This window comes from Podarcis erhardii, assembly GCF_964252035.2.
Source record: "Podarcis erhardii genome assembly, chromosome: 17".
Taxonomy (NCBI): Eukaryota; Metazoa; Chordata; class Lepidosauria; order Squamata; family Lacertidae; genus Podarcis; species Podarcis erhardii.
Window position 1 is genome coordinate 34,566,854 of NC_138515.1, and position 27,032 is coordinate 34,593,885.

Genomic DNA, 27,032 nt, shown 5'->3' on the forward strand with positions numbered 1-27,032 from the left:
ACTTGTGATAAATATACACAATTTAGATACTAGAAAAGTAGAGGAAATTGGAGAGTACAGAATCTTACTGAGGAAAAACTGGAGCTGCTCTTCTCTAGCTTAAAAGTTAGCTGGTTTTAAAGAACTCAAGCCGGGTTTTTGTCATGACTCCTTTGAGAAAGGAGGATCTCATAGAATCATAGAGTTGGAAGAGACCACAAGGGCCATCGAGTCCAACCCCCTGCCAAGCAGGAAACACCATCAGAGCACTCCTGACATATGGTTGTCAAGCCTCTGCTTCAAGACCTCCAAAGAAGGAGACTCCACCACACTCCTTGGCAGCAAATTCCACTGTCAAACAGCTCTTACTGTCAGGAAGTTCTTCCTAATGTTTAGGTGGAATCTTCTTTCTTGTAGTTTGGAGCCATTGCTCCGTGTCCGCTTCTCTGGAGCAGCAGAAAACAACCTTTCTCCCTCCTCTATGTGACATCCTTTTATATATTTGAACATGGCTATCATATCACCCCTTAACCTCCTCTTCTCCAGGCTAAACATGCCCAGCTCCCTTAGCCGTTCCTCATAAGGCATCGTTTCCAGGCCTTTGACCATTTTGGTTGCCCTCCTCTGGACACGTTCCAGTTTGTCAGTGTCCTTCTTGAACTGTGGTGCCCAGAACTGGACACAGTACTCCAGGTGAGGTCTGACCAGAGGATCTGCCCCAATTCTCTTACTCTCTACAAGAAGGCGAACAAGGCAGATTCTCTAAAGGAACAAGGTTGCAGCTAAAATTCTCTTGAAAATGGCAGATGACTAAAGCTAGCTTGGGAAGTGGATCTAGAGACAAAATTAACAGAGACTGAGTGGAACTCCTATGTAGTTCAGCTTCACCTGAAAACTATTTCTGCGACAACCTGGGAGGTCATGTTAAAGTTGATACACACATGCGTCTTACTCCTGTTGAGTGTCTCTGAGAATGTCTCTGTTGCGCTCAAGGTAATGATAGGCACAGAGGTCATTGATTCACCTGTGGTGGGAATGTGGTATATTTTTTAAAAAATGGAATATGATTTTGACTACCATTGGCGACATTGTTCAACAGGCAATTCAGCAAGAGCCTCTCTTGGTGTTATTATTTTTAGAGAACAACGAACAGGTTGTTCAAAAAGATTTTATAGTACAGCTATTAATTGTGGCTCACGTATCACAAGGTATGGCAAACAGCTGTAGCAGAAAAATTAACACAACAGCGTAGATTAGCTGGAGAGATTAAACAAGATACATATGTGGATGTATGGTTTCCTTTTTCCTTTTCCTTTTCAATTTGCATTAAGTCTCACATGGGAGCCAGCTGTGTAGTTTGGTATCAACAGTATCTAATCCTATCAGTTATGCACCAATTTGTGTTAACAACATAAGGATGTCATCAGGCAGAAATCGCTTTTCTGCAGCTCCTAGCTGGTACAATAATATTCATGTTTTAGAAACTATCACTGAGCTCTGTGGGCCTGTTGTGTCGCAAGGCCCTTTTCCCCATGGAGCACTGACCCTTAGCAAGCCCCATCTGATCGTACGCCCACTCCTCCCTCCCTCTTTCTTTCTTTCTTTCTTTCTTTCTTTCTTTCTTTCTCTTTTTTCTCTCCGAAATGTTTTGGGTTTCTGTCTTAGGGCAGAATCTAACTGGGCATTATCCTATGCAAGCCCCATCAGAATGAATAAAAGCTCTACCAGATCACAGTAGTTGGTGGTTGGACTGTGTCTTTAAGTAATTGTTGCAAATGTCCCTGTATTATTATTGTGGGTACCAGCACAAAAAAATAGTCCTCTTTCATTATCACAGTTTTTCAGCAATTCTTTCCTAGTCTTTTTATATCACTCCTTGCTGCCAAGACATAGAAAAAAATGAAGTACTTGAGAAACTATAGTCTCTCCATCTCTGTCTGGAAATCCTCCCCAGAATTTTTTACCATCCCTATGGGACCTGTGGCTGCTTTCAGAAGGATCCTTATTTCTGCACTTCCCTTGTTCATGTCAATCTTCTTTTAACACTAGTTTGTATAGACTTATTTATTTTGCTATTCTTGGTCTTTATGAATTACACTATAAAGAACTTCCGTACTAGTGGACTTTATGTCAAGGGTCTAGATCCCCTCACCCCGACCTAACTTTCTTGTATGGAAAATGAACGCTGATTTGGCCACTTACCAGTTTGAAGGTTGTGCTTGTAAAAAACGAGGAACTATAAATGGGAAGGGGATACCATAATATCTGAGTATTGACTCCCAGTTTTGTATACTGTACATCTAAATTTTACATTGTCTGTCATTACAAAGTGCTTTCTAAGGGTACATCCTGTCCCAGGGGTGACCCCCCCTCTCATAGAAGTAAATATGAATCATATCACATTATATATAAAGACATGTGGTGTGGTGTAGTGGTTAAGAGCGGTGGACTCGTAATCTGGTGAACCGGGTTCGCTTCCCTGCTCCTCCACCTGCAGCTGCTGGGTGACCTTGGGCCAGTCACACTTCTCTGAAGTCTCTCAGCCCCACTCACCTCACAGAGTGTTTGTTGTGGGGAGGAAGGGAAAGGAGAATGTTAGCTGCTTTGAGACTCCTTCGGGTAGTGATAAAGCGGGATACCAAATCCAAACTCTTCTTCTTCTTCTTCTTCTTCATTATATGTTGCGTTGTCAGTAAACTGTTCCAAAAGTGAATAAAGAGCAGTCTGTATTGGGAGTGTTGCAGCGGAGCCCAAAATCTGGAGGAAACCCATGACTCACTCTAGTGGGTGTTAAATGTGCCATTTTATTTTAAGTTACACTCATCATATTTGTTTGGCCTTTCCTTTAGAGTGATCATCATCCTTTTTTTATGTGGCAAACATGCTGAGTGTCTCTTCCATTTACACTCTAAGCAGTTGGTTGGGGACATCCTGAATGGTTGGTTTAGCATCCCTCCCATCCTTTTCTGTTTGCATTCTCAGTGACATCTGTGCTTTGGTGGCATTTAGCTTCCCAGTCGAAGTAGCTGGCTGTTTTTAATCGGGACTGTTGAAATTGTTGTCAGTCTGAATGTTTTCTTTTTTTAATCATATTTGCCTGATTGACCTTTTTTTGCTTTTTTTCTCTGTCTTCCTATTGGGCTGCTCCAGGAGCCATGGCTAACCATCTTATAACCAATGCTCTCCTTCGTCCTCATGGCACTAACAACCCTTATAACACATTGCTCGGGGAATCGGCCGTCTATAACAACCCTTCTATCAGCATGTACAACACACCAGGTGTGGTGGAGTTTCTCTCATTTTTCTAGTGAGAGTCCCATTTTATGTGGCTTTTATAGGCACATTTTTTCTTTCTTTCTTTTTCTTTCCTCCCCTTTATTTTTGAGCACAAATAATTATTTCCCTACCCATTTCAGAACATTTTTCCATTTTCCCCAGGCTTTTTTCTTGAACGGATCTAAATTAATTTTGAAAGACACCCATCAGTCAGATCTATTCAGATGTGTATGAACTTTTGTTTTAATATTTTCAGTGTTGTGTTTGGTCACTTGTATCCATTTATCTCTTGTATATCTGTTTGTCAAACATTCATTTGAGAAACAGGAGCGCTGTCCAAGGTAAGTGATATCAAAATAGCCTTTTAATGCTAAAAAACGCCAAAGCTATTGTTGAGTTTTGAAATTCAGAGCAGGATTGGGCCAGTAAAGATTATACCCCCAACTGCTGTTTAAAAACAACAGCAGTAGCAGCAGTTAGCTATTTAGCAGTAGTAATAAAAGCCCCAGGCCAACTAATTAGTTGGTTTAATCCGCATTGAAATAAGTGAGACTTACTGTGGTCACAACAAAATTGTTCTGCTGGTTTTAATAGGACTTAAGTGCAGTCATCTTTAGTAGGACTGAAGTCACAGCGTATCATTCCAGATGGGTCAAGTAGAATTCTGCAATCAAAGAAGTTGGCATAAGAATACAAAGATCTTACCAGTAAAGCCAGAGAAGTTTATCTGACATGACTATCTGAGATTTTGGCCATGACAATCTCTTTACACAAAGATAATACAGGTGTAAACAGCACCTCTTTGGATAATATAGCCTTCTAGTATGAAATGCTGAATGGTCTTATTAGCATTTCATTCCTAGAGATGAAATGTTATTTGATATTCTACTTCTTTTGCAATTTTTTCATATAGCACTTTTTATTCATATAAGCAATGCATTTAGTTACATTAAAATGCTAATATAGCACATAAACTGCTCTGGTACTTACCCATCATAAACAGTGAAAGAATTTTTTTCTTAATATGAAGCATTAATCATGTCAAAATTTACCTTTTAGTCTCAAAAAGTAACTTTCTATACTGGATAATAATATTGAGAATTCTGTATCCCCCATAAAACTGGAAGAAATAAAATTTCATTTCTGATGCACAAATGTTCTCTGGTAGCTATGGCAAGATACAATTTTTAAAATTACTTTATATTATATTATAGTGAGAACCAAGCTACCGGTAAGTTAGTTACACAGATTTCACAGCAGAGCTCAAGTCTTGACTATCTCATCCCATTGACTTCATAGGGACCTGCATTCAACTTAGCCTGGCTCCAGCCCTTTGACAAGATCTTTCATTTCAAATATCAGTATCTATGCCAGAGATTCCTCTACATTGATTTGCACCATGCTCCATTGATCTCATTGGCCATACTCTCTGTTTTTAACTGGAACCCAAATTGTAAATAAAAACAGCACACAGTCCCCTGGGAACAAAGTGAACAGTGTTACTGTTTGTTCCATTTTAATCCCTGATGAGAACTGTGTGCTTTTTGAATGAAGCAATTGCTTATTTTATATCACGTTGCTTCACATCCACCTATTTCAGATGCAAATACATTTCATGTAATGGAATTCTATACTAACCATTGGCATTTGATAGCTTGCCTCAGTATGCTTTGCTGTGTTACCATGAACAGTCGAGGATTTTGTCCATTTGTTATCATGTATAAAATGTTATCTGATAATGAGGTAAGAGTAGTGAGCCATTATACTTATTAGACATCACTGAAACCTGGCCTATACTAACCTGACCTGCAGCCTGACAAAACTCAGCTAAAATTCTTCACCCATTATCTCACAAGCCATCTTTTCTTTTTGGCTCTGGCCATGGATGAGCTGAATTACTCACAAAGCAGCTGTCATGCTAGGCGTCATGGCAGTTTATTTTGAATGATAGAACTGATAAAGTAATGAACCATGAGAGAACTCTGCAGGGTCTCAAGGGCACTGCTGCAGCCCAGATCAGCTTGGCATGACTCACGCAATCATTTTCCGGCTTATTATTTGTAATCCATGCTGGGTTTTAGCCTACACAGGTTGAGTAGATTCATGAAACAGGAGTCGTCTGAGAAGACGACCAGACCCTGATTTGTTCCATGGCCACTTGGGGATATGTGGGTGTATGAAATGCTCAGACCATCACTTCACCACACATGTATCTAACAAAGTCTATGGCAATATGAATTGGCCAAGAGGAAGAGCATAGTTTGCTAGAGAAGCGTGTGTGTGGATCTCAGTGGGTTATACCCAGAAACCATATGCATGTTCTCTCATATTCCAGGTCTACATACTGAAGTAAGCATATTCTCCCCCCCCCAATACAGACCTCCTTCTCTTCCCTTCCCTCATCTTCATCATTGTTCACCTGTGTGAAAGTTAAGCTGCAAGGTTAGACCAGAAAAAAGCATACTGGCTGCTAGAACAAGATAGATCCCATCTTGCTTTCCATTCTTATTTAATTAAAAGAACAGCCAATTTAAGAGATTAAAAAGCTGCTTCAACTATTTCTGTTAATTCTAACCCAGTAAACTGCAGAAAGGACGCGGGTGGCGCTGTGGGTTAAACCACAGAGCCTAGGACTTGCCGATCAGAAGGTCGGCGGTTCGAATCCCCGCAACGGGGTGAGCTCCTGTTGCTCAGTCCCTGCTCCTGCCAACTTAGCAGTTCGAAAGCACGTCAAAGTGCAAGTAGATAAACAGGTACCGCTCCGGCAGGAAGCTAAACGGCGTTTCCGTGCGCTGTTCTGGTTCGCCAGAAGTGGCTTAGTCATGCTGGCCACATGACCCGGAAGCTGTATGCCGGCTCCCTCGGCCAATAAAGCGAGATGAGCACTGCAACCCCAGAGTCGGTCACTACTGGACCTAACGGTCAGGGGTCCCTTTACCTTTTTAAACTGCAGAAAAATAACCTCAGGAATCTTTCTGAATCAACAGACATTTCATGTCATTTTTATTATGCATATTTTCTAATTATTCAGTCTGTCAAAATTCATTGAAGAATATGCTGTATTTTCCTGATTCATTCTGAGTAGCCTTTCAGGGTGGGTCGATATGAAAACCTCCTTTGGGGAAAACCCTTCATGATTGTCTGTGTCACTGTCCCTCCCTGGCCCCCTGTTCCTGTGCCATTTTGATTCATTCTTCTTTAAGTAATCATAATAGCGCATTGCCTGTGCAATGTGATGGTGTCATTGTTGCCACATAGCCAATCAAAACTGGGAGGTAATGAAGTTCCTAGAGAGAGAGCAATTAATTTTGATGGGTTTGCTCTGGGTGAAACTTAGGACACATCACAGAAACGATTCAGTTAAATGCGTTGTAAACTTCATACAGGGAAATCCCGTAGACAAAAAACGGGACTCCACAGTGCCATCTGTGTCACGGAGTTGTAATGCATATAAAGCGCAGTATCTTTACCAATGTAGTTGAGTCCTTAGTTGAATACCACCTGTTGCCTCTAGCTTCCCAAAAGTAAGGTTCGGTTGGAGCCTTGGGCAGCAGTAAATCAGGCACTTTTCAAGTGTCATCGCATCTGAAAGCACCCAAAACCTCAACTCCTTTCAAGGTAAGCTTAGGGATTTAGAAACAAGCTAGTTTAGCAAACGGGACGCGAGTGGCGCTGTGGGTTAAACCACAGAGCCTAGGACTTGCTGATCAGGAGGTCCGGCGGTTCGAATCCCCGTGACTGGGTGAGCTCCCGTTGCTCGGTCCCTGCTCCTGCCAACCTAGCAGTTCGAAAGCACGTCAAAGTGCAAGTAGATAAATAGGTACCACTCTGGCGGGAAGGTAAATGGTGTTTCCATGCACTGCTCTGGTTCTCCAGAAGCGGCTTAGTCGTGCTGGCCACGTGACCCGGAAGCTGTACGCCGGCTCCCTCGGCCAGTAAAGCGAGATGAGCGCTGCAACCCCAGAGTTGGTCACAACTGGACATAATGTCAGGGATCCCTTTACCTACCTAGTTTAGCAAACAGAGGCAGCACACACAGAGAGAGAGAGTGTGTGCTTCTTCAACAATAGAATTTATGCCACAATTTTATTCTTATAAGAAAAAAAGAAAGAATTGTGGACTAGAAAAAGCCATCAAGATATCTGTATGCATTTACTTTTAAAAAGCATACTTTAAATGTTATAAGATTAGATTCCATACAATGGTGCACTGAGATGTTAAGGTAATCCGGGACTACAAGCTCTGGGCAACTCTGTGTACACAGTGTGGAGATAAGCGAAAGCCTCCATTGTTTTCAAGAGGAAGAGCTGGACAGTTAGCAGCAGAACAAAGCTCAGTATTGGAAAATGTAAAGGCTTTATCGTGGTGGGCAAGAAGAATTAAAATGTTTTGCTGCCATTCTTTAAATAAGCGATTAAACTACAACTCTTGGGAGAAGAATTTGAGAGGATATAATGGGAGACACTGGTCAACAGGATACATTTTGTACCAAAAGAGTGTCATTTTTCTGTGCCCGAGTAGGAGCATTATTTCCAAAACTTGGAAATTACAGCATTGGTAGTGAAATCTCCTGTGGAATCCAGCAGGCACAGATGTTCAGGAAAAGTAGCAGGGGAATTTTGGCTTCTTTAAGCTCATTTAAACACCCTTTCTGCAGTCCAGATCAAAAATACTGTACGAAAAATATCCACAACTGGAATTGAAGCTCTGGGGCCAGCTGGAGAATGCGCTAGATATCTGCTGCTGCTGCAGCAGCACTAACCCCGTGTGTCAGCTGTTAGGCGGGGAGGCTGAGCAGCGTAAAAATGGTTTATTTCCTGGTACCACACGTATACACAGTCACATGCAAGTTGATGGCTCCAACCTGGTGGAATGCTCTGTCCCATGAGACCAGGGCCCTTCAGGATTTAACCTCCTTCCGTCAGGCCTGTAAGACAGAGCTATTCTGCCTGGCCTTTAATTTGAATTCAGCCTGATCTTTTATTTCCCTTCTCTTCCCTACCTTATATGAAGATTACCCGCTCTGAGACCCCACAGCTAATTCTCCCCTGATCTCCTCGCTGGCCCAAGTAGGACCAATTCAGCCAGCTAGCCCTGGTGACTATCTAACGCTTATTGGATGGATTTCCCCCAAATTGATTTTTGAACTCTGAATTTTATTGTTATTCATGTTTTTATATTGTATTTTCTGCTGCTTCTATGTTGTATTACAATCAAGTGTTTTAATTTTGTTGTTAGCCGCCCTGAGCCCGGTTTTCTGAACTGGGAAGGGTGGGATACAAATAAAAAATTATTATTATTTCGTATTGATCGTGAGCAAGTGGAGGGATGCCTGCAAATGGGAACAAAGTTTTCCATAGTCTGTTTCCCACCCTGGCAACTAGCTGGACTTGGCAGGAAACCAGTGTCCTTCTCCTTTGCCTTTGCCATTTCCTTTGGGGCAGAGAAGCATCATTGCTCTGTATAGGAGGCCAGGAAGGAATATTCCCTGCTTCTCCCAATTGGTTATTGAGCCGGTGTGTTTCTTTCTTTCCCCTTTTCATGGGCGGGATTTGTTTGTTTTGCTTTGATTTATTCCATGTGGCTATGTCTGCTATAGGGACGCGGGTGGCGCTGTGGGTTAAACCACAGAGCCTAGGACTTGCCAATCAGAAGGTCAGCGGTTCGAATCCCCACGACGGGATGAGCTCAATGGAGTGAGCTCCCATTGCTCAGTCCCTGCTCCTGCCAACCTAGCAGTTCAAAAGCACGTCAAAGTGCAAGTAGATAAATAGGTACCGCTCCGGCAGAAAGGTAAACGGCGTTTCCGTGTGCTGCTCTGGTTCGCCAGAAGCGGCTTAGTCCTGCTGGCCACATGACCACATGAGCTGTATGCCGGCTCCCTTGGCCAATAAAGCGAGATGAGCGCCACAACCCCAGAGTCGGCCACAACTGGACCTAATGGTCAGGGGTCCCTTTACCTTTACCTACCTTAGAGTCCACCTGAAGCATTTGGTTTTAGAACAGTGACCCAGCCGAGGGAAATTCCCCTGACCAGAAGAAGTGCTCCTGGCAGGAAGGAGAAAGCCTCTCTCCCATACAGAGATGCTGCAAAGAGGAGGAAGAGGAGGCCAGGTCACACTCCTGCCACGAAAGGCTTGGATAGTGCATTAGCTTTTTACACATCCATAGAGAAGGAGGCACTTGGAAATTAAGAAAGAAACAGGGAAAGCTCTCAGGGCATCATGGACTCTAAATCTAAATAATGAAATAAGTAAAACCAAAATGGAAGCCCTAAAACTGTGGAGAAATGTGTTCTGACCATTGTGAGGAAAACATTAAGACCAAAAAGGCTGCTTGTTGTATCTCTGGCAGCGGCAGAGGGCATTCTCTGCTGTGCGACCCCTGGCAGCACCTTCTGCTTCAGCTGGTTGCAGAGATTTCAGGGACTTCCCACCCAAATTTTGAATTGAAAGGAGCCAGTCAGGGCCGATCTAGGAGGCATTGATTCACAGGTGGAGCTGGAGGAGCCTGTCTCCACGCAGATCCGCCTCCAGGTCATATATTACGGCTGCGCTGCAAGTGGGCAGCGCAGTTGGCAACGGTTGTCCCAGCTGCCCACCCTGTATGTCTTCGCATTCTCCGAAGTTATGTTGACAGTGCTTGCGCGACCTTGCTGTAGAATTATTTGGTCGCCATATTCTGGGCCAGGGAGGTATTTTTCTGCAGAAACATTAGGCCTTTTGCCTACCTCATAGCAATTGTCACAACTTTTAGCAAAAAAGACATTGGGTTGGATCTTTAGTCAAAATTGAAACAAAGGTTCAGGGTATCCCAGTAAAAAGATCCAGGAGGAAAGTTTTGTCCAAAGGCCCAGATGGGGGCTAACGGACCATAAAACTCCAACTTTTATGGTGGAATCGCCCCCATTTGAACTGCATCAGCAGGGAATACAGTGGAATCCTCTGGATATGAACGGGATTCGTTCTGGAGCCCCGTTCGCATCCAGAAGCAAATGTAACTAGCAATGGGACGTCTGCGCATACGTGCGTCGCTTTTCGCTGCTTCTGCGCATGCACGTGACGTCATTTTGGGTGTCTGTGCATGTGCAAGCAGCAAAACCTGGAAGTAACACGCTCCATTACTTCCAGGTTGCCACGGAGCGCAACTCAAGCGCACTCAACCTGAAGCGCATTCAACCCGAGGTATGACTGTACCTTTAAACCAGGATCAAGACTAATGGAGCAATCAGCCAGCAACCAAGCTAGGCTGAATTAGGATACTTGCCTGATGCCTATTCCAAAGCCTACTAAATCAATAAAAGTTGTGGCCATTCCAATCCCAGATTATTGTCCTGTCAATATTGCTACCTTCACGCCCCTGAAATCTGAGCTCACTGTGCCTGGGCCCATAGAGCAGCAGGGAACTTTGTTTCAATACACATCAATATGGGGAAATGAAACATGTCCTTTGTGTGGATTTTCAAAATAGCCTGAAATAAAGGACAAGCTCCATTATGTGCTTAAAACAAACAAAGCAAGAATTAGAAAGGTCTTGTACACAATGGTTCTGGTTGTTCTGAAACTGCATTCCAATGTAATCATTGGGGTGCGTGGGGTGATCATACATAATGCATCAGATTTTTGTTTGTCTTAATCAAGAAACATTAATACCTTGCATTCTTTCTGCATATTCACAGTATTCCTTCTTGCTTTTAAAAGATTTTTTCAACAGGGTTACTGATTGTGAGGATTTTAAGCCCTTCTGCCTTTCACACTAAAAATGTAAAAAGTTAGGTTCTTCCTGCATATCTTTCCTAGTCAAGGCAGGCAAAAGTCTGGATGTTTATTTCAAAAGAAGGGTTTCGTTTCATAACTCTGTCATATTTTAAAGTATATGTATTTTTATTTCAGGTATAACTAATTATTAGATGACTGAGGCAGAAGGAGTAGAACTTTTGCAGAGCAATGAAGGTGGAGAGGATGAAAGTCCTTCCTGCAGGCATATAGTATATCTGCTGGGCCTTCCTTGCTAGCTTGTAAGTAGTAAAAGGGGTCATAGCTGTACAGGACAGGACACAGTTGCCAAATGCCTAAAGATTGGCAGCCCTTGAAAGAAGAGATTAGCAGCCCAACCAGAAAGATGGCAAGGAAAACAGTCACCTAAGGGTGGCTGCATTGGCTGAGTTGGAGACTTAAGTCTGTTCCATTTCCATGAGAATTTTTCAGTTGAAATTCTGAAGAAACCTCATGAGGGTGGGAAACGTTGCAACCCAATGTAAGGTGGTCCAGCTATTGCCTCTGAGTCTGCTTTAAGCTTTTAAGCATCTGGCTGTTAACCAGAAGGTTGGTGGTTCGAGCCCACCCAGGGGCAGCTGCAGATTCTTGCATTGCAGAAAGTTGGAGTTCCTTACAGTTCTATGATTCTATGAAACAAGCCAAAGGGTTTTCCAAAACCCTGAACACATTTAATTTATCATCCAATTTGTTTATGCATATTGTATTATGAAAGGTTATAAGTTACTCTCATCCAAGACACTTTCCAAGCCGATGTGAGTTCCCATACTATATCTTTCATCTCAGCCATCGTAATTCATGGCATATGGATCTGTGCAGTCTTAGCACCTCGTGACCAGTCTCTGAACATCTCTGCAATCTGTTTCCCTGTGTCCAGTGAGTAGTAAGTCCTTGCAAGAGCATAAATGAGAGGGGTGGGGATTTAGTTCCTGTGTTAAGGTGGGGAACAATTCTCACTGCTGGGAACTGCCCGGGTCTAACACTGTAGCCAAAATCCCAAACGGAGCAAAGTGTGTGTAGCATTTAAATAATTTAGTCTAGGTAACAGAGTCTTCGCATAAGATCTTCAAGGAACCAATGGATATGAGATCAGAATTTTTTCAGGTTTCTCTCTCTCATTTTTTAGAAAATGCAGCAAAATGTTGGCTCTGCTGGAAAAGGGAGTTGGGCAACTCCACTGCCTCCTCTGAAAGCCTTTTGACTCCTCCCTGAAGTGTTTCCATCTCAGCTAGTCCTTATAAGAACTTTGTGACTTTAAGAACACATCCCCAAAGTTGACTCTTCTCCTGTTCCCTCACCATCCCTTTTCCCTTTTCCATTCTGCCTGCATAAAACCCAATTGACGTTTGGTCTAATTCAGCCGTAAATAGCTGGTTTTCCTGGGGAAGCAGCAGAATGCTTTTGAAGCCAAGATGCTAGGAAATATACAAAGCAGTAGCGGAATTTTCTTCTCTGGCAACAGTAGAGTAGTTAAAGGAAGTGATTTCTGGCAAGGTTACCCAGACTTGATTGATTTGGGACCAAGGCAAAATAGTTTCAAATAGCTTAGGCTTCGTGGAGAATCTACCACTAATACCTGGCAAAGTCCCTTGCCCAGCAGCAAAAGCATCAAAGGTGATCAGGTCTACTTGAGTCTACCTGGGAGAGAGATGTTACAATTTCTTCTTTCTAAGATGTTTTGCAACAGATTATCGCTGTGCCACAAAAAAGATCATGGGCTATTATAGCAGGTTATCTATGACTTAGGGGTCATCCACACTTTTGCCCCATGCTTTCTAGACACAGGTCCACACTTTAAAGCGCAGTTCTGATTTCCCATGGGTTAGAATTTGCTCCAATTCAGTGGTAAAGAGCAGGTTTTTGTGGGGACAGCTCCAGGCCCCCCCACCTCCAGCACTCGAACTCAGTGCTTTAAATGTGGCACGAAAGGAAGTCTGGAGGACCCCTTACCTTTGCAGAATGTAGGACCAGCTAGAGCACTTACTATATGAAGCGGTGTGCATTTCTTTCCATTGTGCTAGGACTCAATTATTTTAAGCTACTTTCTTTCAGACAAACCATACATGTTGGCTGCTCCTCATCAAGCTCACTATCGCTTTCCTCATTTTTGCCATGTTCAGTTTTTTTCCTTTTCTTTTCCATAAAATTGCTTTGGAGAGAAAATGAACAGCTCTCTAAAGAAAACCAACAGAAAATAACACCATCCCCTCTGATAGTGCTCGCTGTAGATCATTGTTGTCAAAGAAACTGTCTTTCAAGTTAAATCAACACTTCCTACTGCTGAGTTCAACAGTCGTGCATTCTTGCAGGCTTTTTATACAATCTTTCCTCAGCAGGAAAATATATATTGGCTTGGCGCTGAGATCTCCATTTGCCTTACTAAGAACTCTTTAGAATACATATATATATATAGGCGTGCTCTGGTCCATGGGGTCATGAAGAGTCGGACACGACTAAACAAAACTAATATATAGAGTCACGGCAGAAGAGTGCTTTTGCACTCCTCCATCCTTTTAAAAATGTTTCATTTTTCCATCCCCCCCCCCCTCCTCCAGGGCTAGTATAGTTTTATTCCCTGGCTGGAGGGCATGTTAGGTGACTGGAAAGGCGATGGATCGTGTTCATGGCTCTGCTCAGGTCAGATCTCTGATGGTTGTGGGGCCAGGACTGCAGAGGTTGCCACAGCAATGGGGAGGGAGAATCTGGCCCTGAGTCTCCCTCTCTGCCCTCCCAAAGAGAGAGCCAATGTTTACTTGGGCTCCCAGGAGACATAGGACTGCAGGGTTAGTCACTTGGTTCACAACAGCACAATGTGGCAATACCTTCTCTGCCATAATTTGAAAGATGGTGAGCGCGAGACATCACACCTCCTTATAATTTTTGTCTCCATTTCATTCAAGCCACATAATGCCACAGCACCGTGCAATGGGGTCCTTAACTCTTTGGATTGTGTTTGCTGCATTCTCATACTTCAGCTACCATATTTTTCACTCTATAAGACGCACCAGACCACAAGACGCACCTAGTTTTTGGAGGAGGAAAACAAGGAAAAAAATATTCTGAATCTCAGAAGCCAGAACAGCAAGAGGGATCGCTGCGCAGTGAAAGCAGCAATCCATCTTGCTGTTCTGGCTTCTGGGATAGCTGCGCAGCCTGCATTCGCTCCATAAGACGCACACACATTTCCCCTTACTTTTTAGGAGGGGAAAAGTGAGTCTTATAGAGCAAAAAATACGGTAAATACGGTAAATACTTACGTGTACAGTTTGTGTTGTAATGCGGTTCAGTGACAAACACATAATGCACACATTATGCATATGACTTTGGTACACTTGATATTTGAAGAACTGAGCCGTCAAACATATAGATATTTGAAATTCAGTATAGCTGGTATTTAACATATGTTCCATTAAATGTGGCCTTCAAAAATACAATGTGAATGAAGCTTTCAACTAGCTTCTATTCCCATTACCTGCCTTTGATGAAGTGATATTTGTGACTGAACAAGTGGCTGAGAGTCTTCACCCTTCCAGCATGAGCAGTTGTCTTATGTTTCTGGCAGAGACATTCTTTTGAGAGTTGTCTCCATGGGTACGTCTTTTAACAATCACTGCTAAAGAGGTACACAAATTCAGTACTTGCCAGTGTCTTTAGTTGTTTTGTCAACCCTATCCTGTCAGATAAAAGCAGCTGCCCTGGGAACTTGTTTGAAAAAGCAAGGTAAATATGTCTGCAAAAATAAATAACTTACTGGTGATTCTTCCCATTACTTGCAAGTTCCAGCACTCTGGGCATTTAAACATTTGTAGAGATCAGTTTCATCCCCTCATCTTCATTGCACTGCAAAAATTCTATTCCTTTTGCCTCAGGCAATCCTCTTCTTTTTTTTTTTGATACCTGAAATATATTAAAAAGTGACAAGATTCTGTATGTGTGTGTGTGTGTGTCCCCATTATGTTTTCTACATGTGAGAACTAGACTTAAAAACTAAAATACAAGGATTTGAGGCTATATTAATGGCTTGTATCCTAATGAGCAGAAGTAAATTCATGCATGGGGAGTTTTCCATTCATACCTGGTTATGATACCCCCACCCCCGCTTTATTTTAAAAAGAGCCTCCCTGGAGGATTGGGAGATGGGGAGGGGAGGGGCAGCTGGAGTAAGAGGAGATTTCCCAAATCAGGCAGGAGTACATCTTCAAGAAGCAGCTGGTGGGGGGGATGCAGGAGGTTGAAGGTCTCCTTGCACAAGTCTCCTACAACTTCGCTACTTAGGATCTGAGCCAAGAGGTACATTGGAAACACATGTCACTAGTGATGCTAAGTGGCCAGAAATCCAGACTTGTCTTCCTAAGGTTTTTCAAACCAACTACATCCACCTGAAAGACTCTGCAGAGTTTATCTCTGGACCTAGAAGTGTTCATAAGATGGCACCCAGCTGCTATACTACATGCAGTACAGAGATCTTATTTTCTGGGGCAGTTTAACTTCATTCATACCTGCCCTTTAGAATAGCTTTCCCAAGCAGAAGGAGGGCAGGTACTCCTTTTCTGGAACAATAGCAAGCCTCATGGTGGAACAGGCCCTCTCTCTCAGTTGTCCTTTTCATTTGCGTCAGGACTGCTATTTGAAAATAAAACCCTGCAGATGCTATTCCACATGGGAAACCGTTTTGGAATAATCCAGCCATGTCGTATAGATATAATTGCTTGTGACAGCATTGTGGCCTTCAAGTTGTTGTTGAATTGGCAATCCCATCAGCCCCAACCATCATGACCAATGTTCAAGGATGGTGGGAGTTTTCCAACTGTGCTCTCTGGCATATGTATTTAGGGGTCAGGGCAGTACCAGAAGCAGACATTGCTGTGCACCTGCCAAAGCTGGGGGTCCGCTGTCCACCCTTAGTGCCTCCAGGGCCAGGTGATTTCTCTCCTCCTTGGGATGCATGCCCCATCTAAGTGTGGGGCACAGAGTGTGGGGACAGAGCAGCATTCTCACCGCATCCTGCACTGCGCTTCGCAGCAGTTGTAGAAATTGGACCCAGAATGGGCAGAAGGGATGTGGGTGAGCATAGGTGCCAGTTCCCTGGATGCCCGAGCCCCCACAAAATTCCCCATCAAGGGGCCAGGCATCCACAAATTTTGACGGCAGGGCCAGGCATGCTGCATGGCTTTCATGGCCCCGGGCACCCACAATCGCGGGGCCAAGATGGCCCTCCTGTTGGTGAGGAGGAGATGGGCTTACTCGCAGGGGCACTCCACCTTACCCTAGGGCCTTCCCAAACCTGGAGCCTGCGCTGACAGATGCTAACGCTATTAAACTTGGACCTAAATTTCAATCTCCCTGCTCCATCAAAGCTAGTAAATCTCCCTAATGTGTTGGCCTTCCACATACATGAAGCTGTTAACATGGTGATTCTGGCACGAATGAGAAGCAGCAGCTTTGCACAAGGAAATTCCCATGTGGATTGGTACCGCTCAGTCCACCTCCAGGCAAGTACTGCATTGCAAGTTGAACTTGTGAAATGGGCCTTAGAAGTTGCTCTTCTGGAAGGAAGGGCATTTCCTATCTGAATTAAGCAGCTGAAGGAAGAATCATACTTTAGCCTCACCCTTGTTCCCTTAGAAGTGCAGCATTCAGAAAGCCATGGGACTCTTAATGGTTCTAGGCTGAGCTGAAGCAAAGCCTGGCTCACTCTGGACTGAATATGGATTTGGTTGGGTAAGTAGAGCAGAGGTCTAAGAGTGTGGAGTCCCCCAGGAAAAACGTTGGCGATAAAATTGTCTTGAAGCTTGAACATTTCTGAAGGGTCCATTTTGTATTCATCAAAAATATTCATATTCACATACTAACTGTAGTTTTCACAGAAAATTCCCCACCAGCTCAAGATGTGTCCTGGTTGCAGTGGGCTCTGTACTGGGGCCTAATAAAGCTTGATAACTCTTTTGAAATGTTAGTACTTTGAATGCTGTGAATGAAAAGGAAGAGTTTACAAGAGAGATGCAGTGCTCACATAGGCAAGTAGGCAAGCAGTTTAGCATGCAAGCAAAGCCATAGGTGCCATAATTGACAGTAAGTAAAAGCGCTTGTTTGAAAACTCAGGAAATAGCCTTGGATATTTACTGGCATAACTAGTGCATGGTGATTTTCAGATTTGATTTTGCTTTTGAAATCTTGAGGACGGGGTTTATAAAACCAAAACATCTATCACTGTAAATAAAACATGTTGTGACTAATACGTCAAGCAGGTATATCTAATCCACGCAATGTAACGTCATTTGCTTCAAAAGTTGAAATGCTTTCTGTTAACACTTTTCCTGCATATCATCAATTTGCTTTTGAACCACATTCCTCCTATTGTCGCTGTAAGCTTACTTGTTGTTTTTTCTTTCCTTTTCTTCATGCTGTCGTTTAGAGCCCTACAGAGAGACAAGTATGGGAGTAAAGCTAAACATTGCATATCAAATGTAATTTTTTTTAGTTCACTTTTTAATGCATCATATATCAATGATGTAGATATTTAAAACAGTTCATCTCTCACAATGCAGAAATCAAGAATAATAAGCCATATTCTATAAATATTGATAGAAATTAGATGCTTCTGTTGTGTCTATTTTTTCATTTTATCTTTCATCCAGTGTGTTTATGTTTTGTGTAATTGTGAGAATGAAATTTCTTTTGTGTTAAAAACACTTTTTGTCTGCAAAGTCATTCTGTTTTCTCATGTTGCTGTGGCATCTTTAATGAGAGCTGAACATTTTCAATGCAAAGCAATTGAAAATTGATTTATTTTCCTTTAAAAAAACAATATTGCAGCTAATCATTCTTTCTTCTTAGCAGAAGAAAGAAGGAACAATGTCTTAATGCAGAGCTGTGACCACTCTCGAGAATTTGCAACCACCTCTTGTTTTGCCCCTCAAATACTGTCGGTGATGGATAGAGATTTATACTGTGAAAATAAATGGCTCCATTCTTCATCTGTGATGGTTGTTCTATTTTTACCCATGAGTTGTTCTTTTCTCTCTGTCTGAAACACAGATTTGATGTACATCTGGTAAATACCTAAGTATCAAAATAAAAATGACCTTTTGGAGAAATTTCAATTCAGAGAAATGCCAAACTGCAATCCTAAGCACACATCCTGGCAGTTCTGCCTCACAGATGCAGACTGAATTCAGTATTTTCAGAAGGTACACTAACAGTGTATAAAAAGGTTTTTCTTGCTGATATGAATGGCCAATAAATTGTCAACAAATTGCTTTTCTAATCCGGCAATGTTGGTTCAGCCTTGTCTGCCGTCTCTGGCAGAAGCAGCTGAACTAACAGGAAGAGCAATGTGGAAGCATTAATCCTGTCTCATGTTTTGTGTGTGTCAAAAGGATTACAATATTAATTAAGGAAGCCCAGGTGGATCACCAGCATCTGATGTCTGACTTATTGTCTCCCCTAGAGCATCTCACCCGTATGGCTCCAGTGCAAATGCTCTTTCCACACTTCCGACCCGACTGTCTCTTAAGTTGTGCAGGCTGGCTCAGTCTAATGCCTTGAACAGGACCAGTTGAAGTTTACAAAGCAGTGGGCTAGGTGGTTTTTTTTAGCTTCAAATAACTCTTCCTCGTGCTTAATGTTAATAGAGGAAAAGAAGGGAGGGAGGGTGTGGTGTAAAGTCCTGATTGCAGGATGTTACCTCCTTAAGGAGGAAGCTTTTGTAGGCTATTTACCGTATTTTCCGCTCTATAAGACACACCAGACCACAAGACGCACCTAGTTTTTGGAGGAGGAAAACAAGAAAAAAAAATATTCTGAATCTCAGAAGCCAGAACAACAAGAGGGATCGCTGCGCAGCGAAAGCAGCGATCCCTCTTGCTGTTCTGGCTTCTGGGATAGCTGTGCAGCCTGCATTCACTCCATAAGACGCGCACACATTTCCCCTTACTTTTTAGGAGGGAAAAAGTGAGCCTTATAGAGCAAAAAATACGGTACCTTACTTTGTGCTCAGTTGAAAAGTCCCAGGTTGCAGCAGAACATGCTGGAGCAACAAAGCAACAGCCCGTCTCCCTTTGAAAAAATATGAACTATACCCATCTCTCCCAAGCACTAATTGGAACTCATAGGTAAGGCAAAAGAGAAGGGGAAATGGCAGCCTTTATATTGCCAAAGTTGGGTGGAAGAGATTCCTTCTTTCCCCTGGGGCCTCTTGCCACATCGACAGCCATGCGCTGCAGCATGAAATTGTAAGCCAAAAGCTGCCATTGGCATGTGTCTTAAGAGCATTTTCCGCACATGAGGCTTAAAGCAGTTCTTGCAACCCAGCCCGGTTTGTAAAACACTTTGAAGGCTCATTCGCACTGCTCTCCTCCCGTTGTTCTTTCGCCTTAACGCCCACCTGAATAGCAAAGCTTAAAGGAGTTTGAGATTTGGATTTCCCCCCACAGAATTAGCTCCCTGAGTTGCCTGTAGAAGAACTTCCCTCAAACTATTTTGGTACTCGGGGGGCAATCAAGCCCAGTTTTCATTACAGTCCAAGTATGAAAAATGTATAATTGTACCAATACATGATATGTATTAGAAATTTGTACAACTAACCTTACCAACAAAGGTTTCTTATTCCTCGGCAGTGGGTATGTCTAAGTTATTGCATGTAGATTCTGATGAAGCCTTGGAACACTTTTATTATACAGACCTACCAGTAGTGAAACAAGCACCAAAAAGAATACATTAAATGCAAAACCCAACAGAAGTCAGCGTTAAATCTTCCAAAATAAGATATTAAACCATCACAGTTTTATTGTGTTGCTTCAAGAAGTTGCAGCAAAAATAAAATGACACATTCACAAATGCAGCTATTAAACACAATTCTATATATAGCAGTCACAACCAGTCTAAAGTGACTAACAGGGTTGGTCCTGTCCATGTTTATTACGACATAAGACTTGCTGAATCAATGGGACTTTATCTCAGGTAAGTAATTATAGGACTGTAGCCTTAATATGTATGCATAGGAAGTCTTTTAGGGTCAGACCCTTTCAAGGCAGCTTTCAATATATCATTCACAATTGATTATGAAGTTTGGTTATGCAAGCTCATTAATTCCAGGCCATTTTAAGAATTAATATTGTGAAGTGCGTGCTGAATCTTAAAAAAAAAAAAAACAGCACCTTGCATAACAAATGTTCAGTTTCATTCAATTTATTTATATGCCACTTTTCCATGGTGGATTATGCCCAGAGCAGCTTATAATAAACGTAAAAATGCAGCACCACAAAACTGAAAAAGAATTTATTACAAAATATATCAAATTCAATGAACTGTTTTCAGTATTACAATGAAATGATAGTTGCAGTTAATATCTATCGAACAGAAACATCAAGATTAGAATTAAGAGGGAGTGGAATAGCAAGGTCTACTAATGCCAGCCTTGTTGCATTACAAGAGGCCCCAAGAGTCCTGTTTTTGCAATCTTGAGATGCCAGGGACTTGTTCATTTGCATGCAGCATAATCCCAGGCATGGTTAATTAAAGAGAAAAATAAAGAAATCTCACTGAGTTTGATGGGACCTGCTTTCTTCTAACTGCACTAAGGATTGCAACCACACAGCTCGATCCTGGGGTGTTTACTTGGAAGTAGCTCCCACTTTCTAACTGGCTACAGTCCTAGCTAGACACACTTGCAAAAATGACCCATTGAAAACAGTGGGGCTTTCTTCTGAATAAACAGGGAACTGTGTGACACATCATCATTATTATTTTGGACTAGTTATGATTGCTATGTATCCGATTTGTGGCAATAGTTTCTGCTGGTAAGGATTTAAAAAAATAATAATAGCAATACAGTACTACTTTTTAGGGCCAAAGTAGCTGAAATGTCAAGAGATTCATGACATTCTCACAGGTATTGTATTTTAAGCCTGGGGAGGTGGCCATGGGAGCAGGCTTCTTTAAACCTTACTCTGGGCTGTGTTCTCAAATTCATTCCCCTCCCCTTGATTTATTGCCCTCCAGGGGAAACTGTGAGTGGTTTAACACAGGAAATGCGTGTGGAAGAAATGATTTAGAATCACTCCCCAAGACTGATCCTCCCATCTGCTTTGGGGAGAAAGGGTTGGGTATAATTTCAGGAAATAAATAAATCAAAAGCAGTAAGAGATCTTATCAGGTTCCTTGGTGACTTGTCAACCTTCACTCTTAAAGCAATACAATAAACTTGTGATGCAATTGTATATCTTAAATCTTGGATTTAACTCGAACAGCGATAACAAGCAATTAGATAGCAGTCATCTTGCAACACATTAGTTCTGCCACAGCTTGCAGATATTTTTCAAGGGTATAAAAGTTCCCATTCAAAATAATTTATTATATGCAGAAACAAACAAACTAGAGACAAAGTTAAATTGGTAATTGATAGAAACCTAGGAAGCTGGAATACCAAGGCAGGTCATTGGTCTGTCTACAATACTACCTACGCTGACTGACAGCATCTCTGCAGAATTTCAGACTGGGCTATGTCCCAGCTGTATCTGGAGGGGCGGAGAGCTGAGAGCTTCATCAGGAAAGCAGAAACTCCAGCACTGAGCAGCGACCATTCCTCACCTGGGCAACTCAGTTAACCCCAGTAGGGTTGCTGAGCCTGAGAAACTCAATTTTATCCTGGTGATTTGTATTTTATGTTTACACCCTCCCTCCAAAAAGCACTTTCTCAGGCTCTACATTTCCGTACTAAATCAATAATTTTCTCAAAAGTAACATTGCATCAAGCAAGGCGATGCCACACCTGACTTAATCCAAACTGTTTTCCTTGCCCCCAAACGCCACAATTTATGTATTCCTTTTCCTTTCCTCTTTCTTTCTTTCTCTCCCTCTCTCTCCTTTTTGCACGGTTATTGTATGATGTAGCGAAATAGTATAGCATTGCTCCTTAGGTGGCTAGGCATTTAGAGCAAGACCCCATGCATATATACCTTTTGGTACAAGTCAACCTTTCTTGTGTGATATTTTTCAGAGGGGCTTCTGAACAATGCCAGGGATACAAGTGTCATGGATACTCTACCACTGAATGGTAACCACGGCAATAGCTACAGCATTGCCAGCAGCGAGTACCTGAGCAACTGTGTGCAAATAATTGACCGTAGCTATAACCACAGTGAGACTGCCTTAGAGAAGAAGATCCTGAAAGAACTCACTTCCAATTATATACCTTCCTACCTGAACAACCATGAGTGCTCTAACGAACAGAACAGGAATCTGGTGAACAAATTCGTCAACAACCTAGGCAGCGGGAGTGAGGACGATGCCATCGTTCTCGACGACGCCACCTCCTTCAACCAAGAAGAGGCCCTGGGCTTGGAACTCATCCACGAGGAATCCGATGCGCCATTGCTACCCCCGAGGGTTTACTCTGCAGAGAACCACCAGCCTCACCATTACAGCCGGCGACGGATTCCGCAAGACAACAGCGAGAGTTTTTTCCCTTTGCTAACCAATGAGCACACAGAAGATCTCCAGTCCCCCAAAAGGGACTCTCTTTATACTAGTATGCCTGCTCTGGCCGGCATGCCCACCGCGGAAAGCGTCACCACCAGCACTCAGACCGACCCCCCGCCAGCCAAAAGTGGTGATGCGGACGACGTGTACTACAAGAGCATGCCAAACCTGGGCTCCAGAAACCATGTCCAGCAGCTACACACTTATTACCAGTTGGGGCGAGGCAGCAGTGATGGATTTATAGTCCCTCCAAACAAGGATGGGACCCCGTCAGAAGAAACCTCCAAAGGACCGGCTCACTTGGTCACTAGTCTATAGAACATTAAGCAAACATTTTAACAAAACAAATGCCCCCCTTCCTGCCCCCGTCCCACACCTGGATTACTGTTTGGAGTTAAATCAAAGCGGTGGTAATATTGTGTGTCCTCCTACTTCATGCTGTTCTAAAGAACAAACAATTCTCATACCTTTTTAATGGAATTTGTAGGCCCACCCAGGAAGAATGCTAACTGCTGTGATTCTCTCACCCCAGCCCCCCAGCCCGGCCTCTGTTGCCCCACCCAAGAAAGACTTCCGTATGCTAATTAAAGGGGTGCAGCAGGAAATGGTCCACTGTGTGGCCTTCTCAAATTATACTGTGTTTGTTTAAGCATCTTTGGGTGCTCTCTGTCTCTTATCACCAAGGACCTGATTTACAAAAGGCCATTTGAAGCAACGATGCATCTAGATTGGAGTGCTGCACAAAACAGAAGCAAAAATAGCAAAACTGTTTATTCTGAATCTGTATCACATAATAGTTTTTTGGTCTCTCACCACTTGATTTCACCGCAGCTCACTTAGCTGTGGGGCAAACAAAACCTAACGAAATAGAAAGGGAGTCTGTAATTGTATGCTACACGGCATATTTTTATGTTTTGCTGTATTAACTGATGATAATTCTAATGGCAGGAAAAAAAATGGAACAATTCCTATGTAATGTACAGATACTAGCATTGCACATATAGTCTGCTTTTTGTTCCGCCAGAACTTGCGTCCCTGTTAATGTAGTGGAAAAACAAAACAAAACTTTTTTCTGTTGTGCTGGTCTTGCAAGTTTGTCTACCAGTAGGAGCAAGATTTTTCATATATCCTTTTTTGGCCATTTTTCCATTAAAAAGAATTCACTGGGTAAAATAAAGTAATTCACTTTATAAATATCTTTTTATCTCTCAGTTCAGTCACACCCACACTTCAGTAGTCTGAGATATATGAATATATATATAAATATTATATATATTTTCCAACACACTTTATTTCATTATTCAGTCTATAAATTTGCCAACAAGACCTTTTTCAAATTGGAAAACTGGACGAACCTTTATGTTTACAGTGCACAATCGATTGAGATGCTGCATTTGTGGCAACAGACCTTCAGAGGGTATCTTCCTAGGACTCTGGATATTATTAGAGAAATAATGGGGCTTCTGCATGCGACCGCAATGCCTCTGCAGGAGTCAAAGTCTAGTCCCCAAATTAGGAACTGGTACTGCAGTGGTGAAAAGCAAAAAAAAAAAAAAGACTGATTCATAGCAAATATTTAAAAAAAAGAAAAGATAAAACCCTATTTTTAAGTTGTTTTAAATAAAAACCCTTCCTAACAGGAAATGTATTTATTTGACAAGATATAAAGTAATGTAGGCCTTCCCAGGGGGTAAATTAGCAGCACAGATTCTCCTTTTTTTTATTTATGATGCATTTTGTATGGTCGCCAAGTTGAATGACCTCATTACTAATATTTGTTGTAATAGTGAAATTTGTTTGCCAACCAATAAACAACTGATTACGATTTAGAAGGCACTGTATATATGTCCTGTACAATCAGTCTCTCCTAATTTATCTCCCTCTTTCCATCTTCAGCAAAAGGAGTTCAGCTCTTTTGGAGCTGAAGGTAGCTATGCAAATAAAAGGATTATTCAGCACAGAATTATGCAGAGAGGATCGGGGGGGGGGGGGGAACTAAGCCAAAATACTAGAACGGTGAGGCAGGCATGGGAAGTATCTTGTTTTATACTGGAGGCTTCTGTTATTGTTTGCTTTTGCAGTAGAATTTCAAATTAAGAGGACTTCAGACTATATTTTTCACCATACTTTTTTATACATGGTCCATCCTGTATGTAGCTTTTGATGATATCCATAACGATGTGGGCCAAACTAGATGTGGCGTTAATTTCATAAATGCAATTAACATGCATTTAATTACCTATATGTATGTAAACAGCATCCAAGGGCGATTCTAAGCAACCTCAGGCGTGTGTATTGTGGGAGAAATTAACTGAGTGGGTTCACATTACCTTGAAGTTATTTTCCCACAGCTTTTTCTTTCTTTCTTAGCTGTTCACATGAGCCTGGCTTTATTTCCTTTCTGTTGGTGTTCACACCAGGGAATGCGGACTGAGTGCGGATGTCTTTATCCTGGGCAAAAGTGTTGGCACCTTGGCAAGAGACCACTCAGGGTGAAGCTGGTTTGAGAAACAGCACATCAAAAAGTAGTAGCTCGTAACAAAGAACAGGACACACATGTGTAACAGTCCTGTGAACATGGGATAAAAGCTCAGCCACGGAAACAAAGTGAGTTTACAGTGCGAAGCGGGAGTGTGGCACCACAGCTTCCCTGTTTATGCCAGGAGCCCAACAAAAAATCCTCATCTCTGAAACAGCTGTTTGCATTTCCAGGGGAGCTCCCAGTGGCTCCCGTTAAAATACAGGCAGGCAGACACATCAGAGAGGAAATTTCTGTCAGGATGGTGAGACAGGAAAAAGAGAGTTAAACTCCCCATTCCCCACCCACGGTTGCTGAGGCTCCCCCTTGGCTGTTCTATGTACAGCAAAAAGTGCACATTGATTGCATTCATGACATTTCTAGCTTGATCCTGTATTGTGTCCAAGACAAACGGAAAGCCCTGCGAAGCCTCTCCAAGATCCTTTGTGTTTTTATGTTTTAGTGCTTGGCATTTGTTAATTGTGTTATCTGGAAAGGAGGCATTAGTCTCGATTGCTTGAGCGCTGGGAAAAGGCCCTCTACATTTCAGGAGGAGATGAAATAGCAGTGCTGAGTTGTATCCTCTGGAGAGATGTTGACAGAGCCCCTCTGGCATTCCACGCCCCAACCTAAGTGCTCTTTTGTTGATACTTGCTTGCAGGATTTTGCAAAATAAATAAAAAAAATCCACCCAGTTGTACTTGAAGTTTATTTATTGAGAGAGAGGAATTAAATCGCTGTTCCAGTGGGTTAAGTAGGAAAACGTTTAGAATAAATCAACAAACTGAAACAAGGCTGAGTGGTTTAGGAGATGATTTCTGGTTAATATAAAAGGCCACCTTTTGTGACAACAGTGCGTGCAAATGCTTCTAGGAACGTCTCAGAATTCAGTGAACAATTAAGTGAACTCTCATGAGAACAGAAAAGACTCTCATGTTTTTCCATATCCATTTCTTTAGGCCTGTGCAGATGGCCACCATGGCATGAATAGGAGTGGGGCTGCACTTGTGGGCCCCATCTCCCAACCTCGCCTGGCGCAAAGAAACCCACCAGAACCTGGAGAGTTGGGGCGCATAGCCACCTGCACCTCCTCCTCTCTAGCCCCTGCCCCCTTGGCTGTCATTTGCACAGGGCTATTATTTGACTGCTGTTTTATTATCTCAGTGTGTCAATAGAGGAGGGGCCCAAACTACAGGGAGATGTCCCTGCATGTTGCCTCGTTGTACGTCCAAGAAGCCTTTCTCCAGGTTTCCTGGCAAACATGAGCCCTTCATGCGTTCCCTTTGCTCTAGCATGGAAAGTCCCTATGCACACACAACTGCTGTACACATTTTGGGACCTGTTTTAAGCATTTAGCAGAATGTGTGTAAGTCAGGGCTGGAGCCTCCTCACCTACCCACACGGATTAAGACCTTTAGAGGTCCTAAACACTTAAAAGATTTTAGTGCCTAGGGGAACACTAATATAATCTAATTCAGTAATACCCAATTCAAAATATAAACAATAATAAAACTGTAAAATTAAATTTTATTTTTCGAAATGCAACAAAACCTACGGTAAGAGGGAAAATGATGTTTATTTTTGTATACTTCCCCTTTATTTACATTTGAAAAAATGCTCCCACATTTTCTAATTGAAAGGCCTTTGATCAGATCATTCAAACTAATCTTACATAACACATCTGCTTCTATACTTAGCAGAGATAAGGCATCCAGCCTGACTTGATGCATAGTTGTTCTGTTAGGATTTTTAATATACTTCAACTGAGAAAATGAACACTCAGCTGAGCAATTTGTGACCATTAAGGTTAAAGATGCGGCAATGGAGAATGCCCCCACCCCTTCCCTTGATGCCCTAAGCACATGCGCTTTTTTTAAAGGTAAAGGTAAAGGTACCCCTGACCGTTAGGTCCAGTTGTGACCGACTCTGGGGTTGCGCGCTCATCTCGCTCTATAGGCCGGGAGCCGGCGCTTGTCCGCAGACAGCTTCTGGGTCATGTGGCC

The 27,032-nt window shown here is 42.5% G+C and overlaps 1 protein-coding gene and 1 long non-coding RNA gene across 12 annotated transcripts in view; one reads left to right on the top strand and one right to left on the bottom strand.

Annotated features, from left to right (window-relative positions):
- ADGRL3 (adhesion G protein-coupled receptor L3) overlaps positions 1 to 27,032 on the top strand; it is a 555,597-nt gene that overhangs the window by 501,618 nt on the left and 26,947 nt on the right. For 3 of the 9 annotated variants that reach the window (XM_081844777.1, XM_081844778.1, XM_081844779.1), the window contains one exon: positions 22,030 to 25,719. The exons of 2 other annotated variants lie outside the window; for them this stretch is intronic. In XM_081844777.1, coding sequence (XP_081700903.1) covers positions 22,030 to 22,829 — 800 coding nt within the window. In that variant the 3' untranslated portion in view covers positions 22,830 to 25,719. Of the gene's footprint in view, positions 1 to 3,129; positions 3,259 to 17,445; positions 17,498 to 17,870; positions 18,077 to 22,029; positions 25,720 to 27,032 lie in introns of those variants that run through there. 4 more of the 9 variants (XM_081844783.1, XM_081844784.1, XM_081844774.1 and 1 more) reach the window with 3 other exon arrangements.
- On the bottom strand, positions 9,030 to 22,038 carry LOC309332596. 3 transcript variants are annotated; one of them, XR_014152220.1, is made up of 4 exons: positions 19,622 to 21,036; positions 17,406 to 17,449; positions 14,782 to 15,653; positions 9,030 to 9,342 (listed from the first exon to the last, which is right to left on the bottom strand). It is a non-coding gene; the product is annotated as an uncharacterized lncRNA (long non-coding RNA). The 3 variants fall into 3 exon arrangements; XR_014152221.1 differs by lacking the exon at positions 9,030 to 9,342 and adding an exon at positions 21,989 to 22,038 and having other exon boundaries at positions 12,228 to 15,653; positions 19,622 to 19,713; XR_014152222.1 differs by lacking the exon at positions 9,030 to 9,342 and having other exon boundaries at positions 12,228 to 15,653.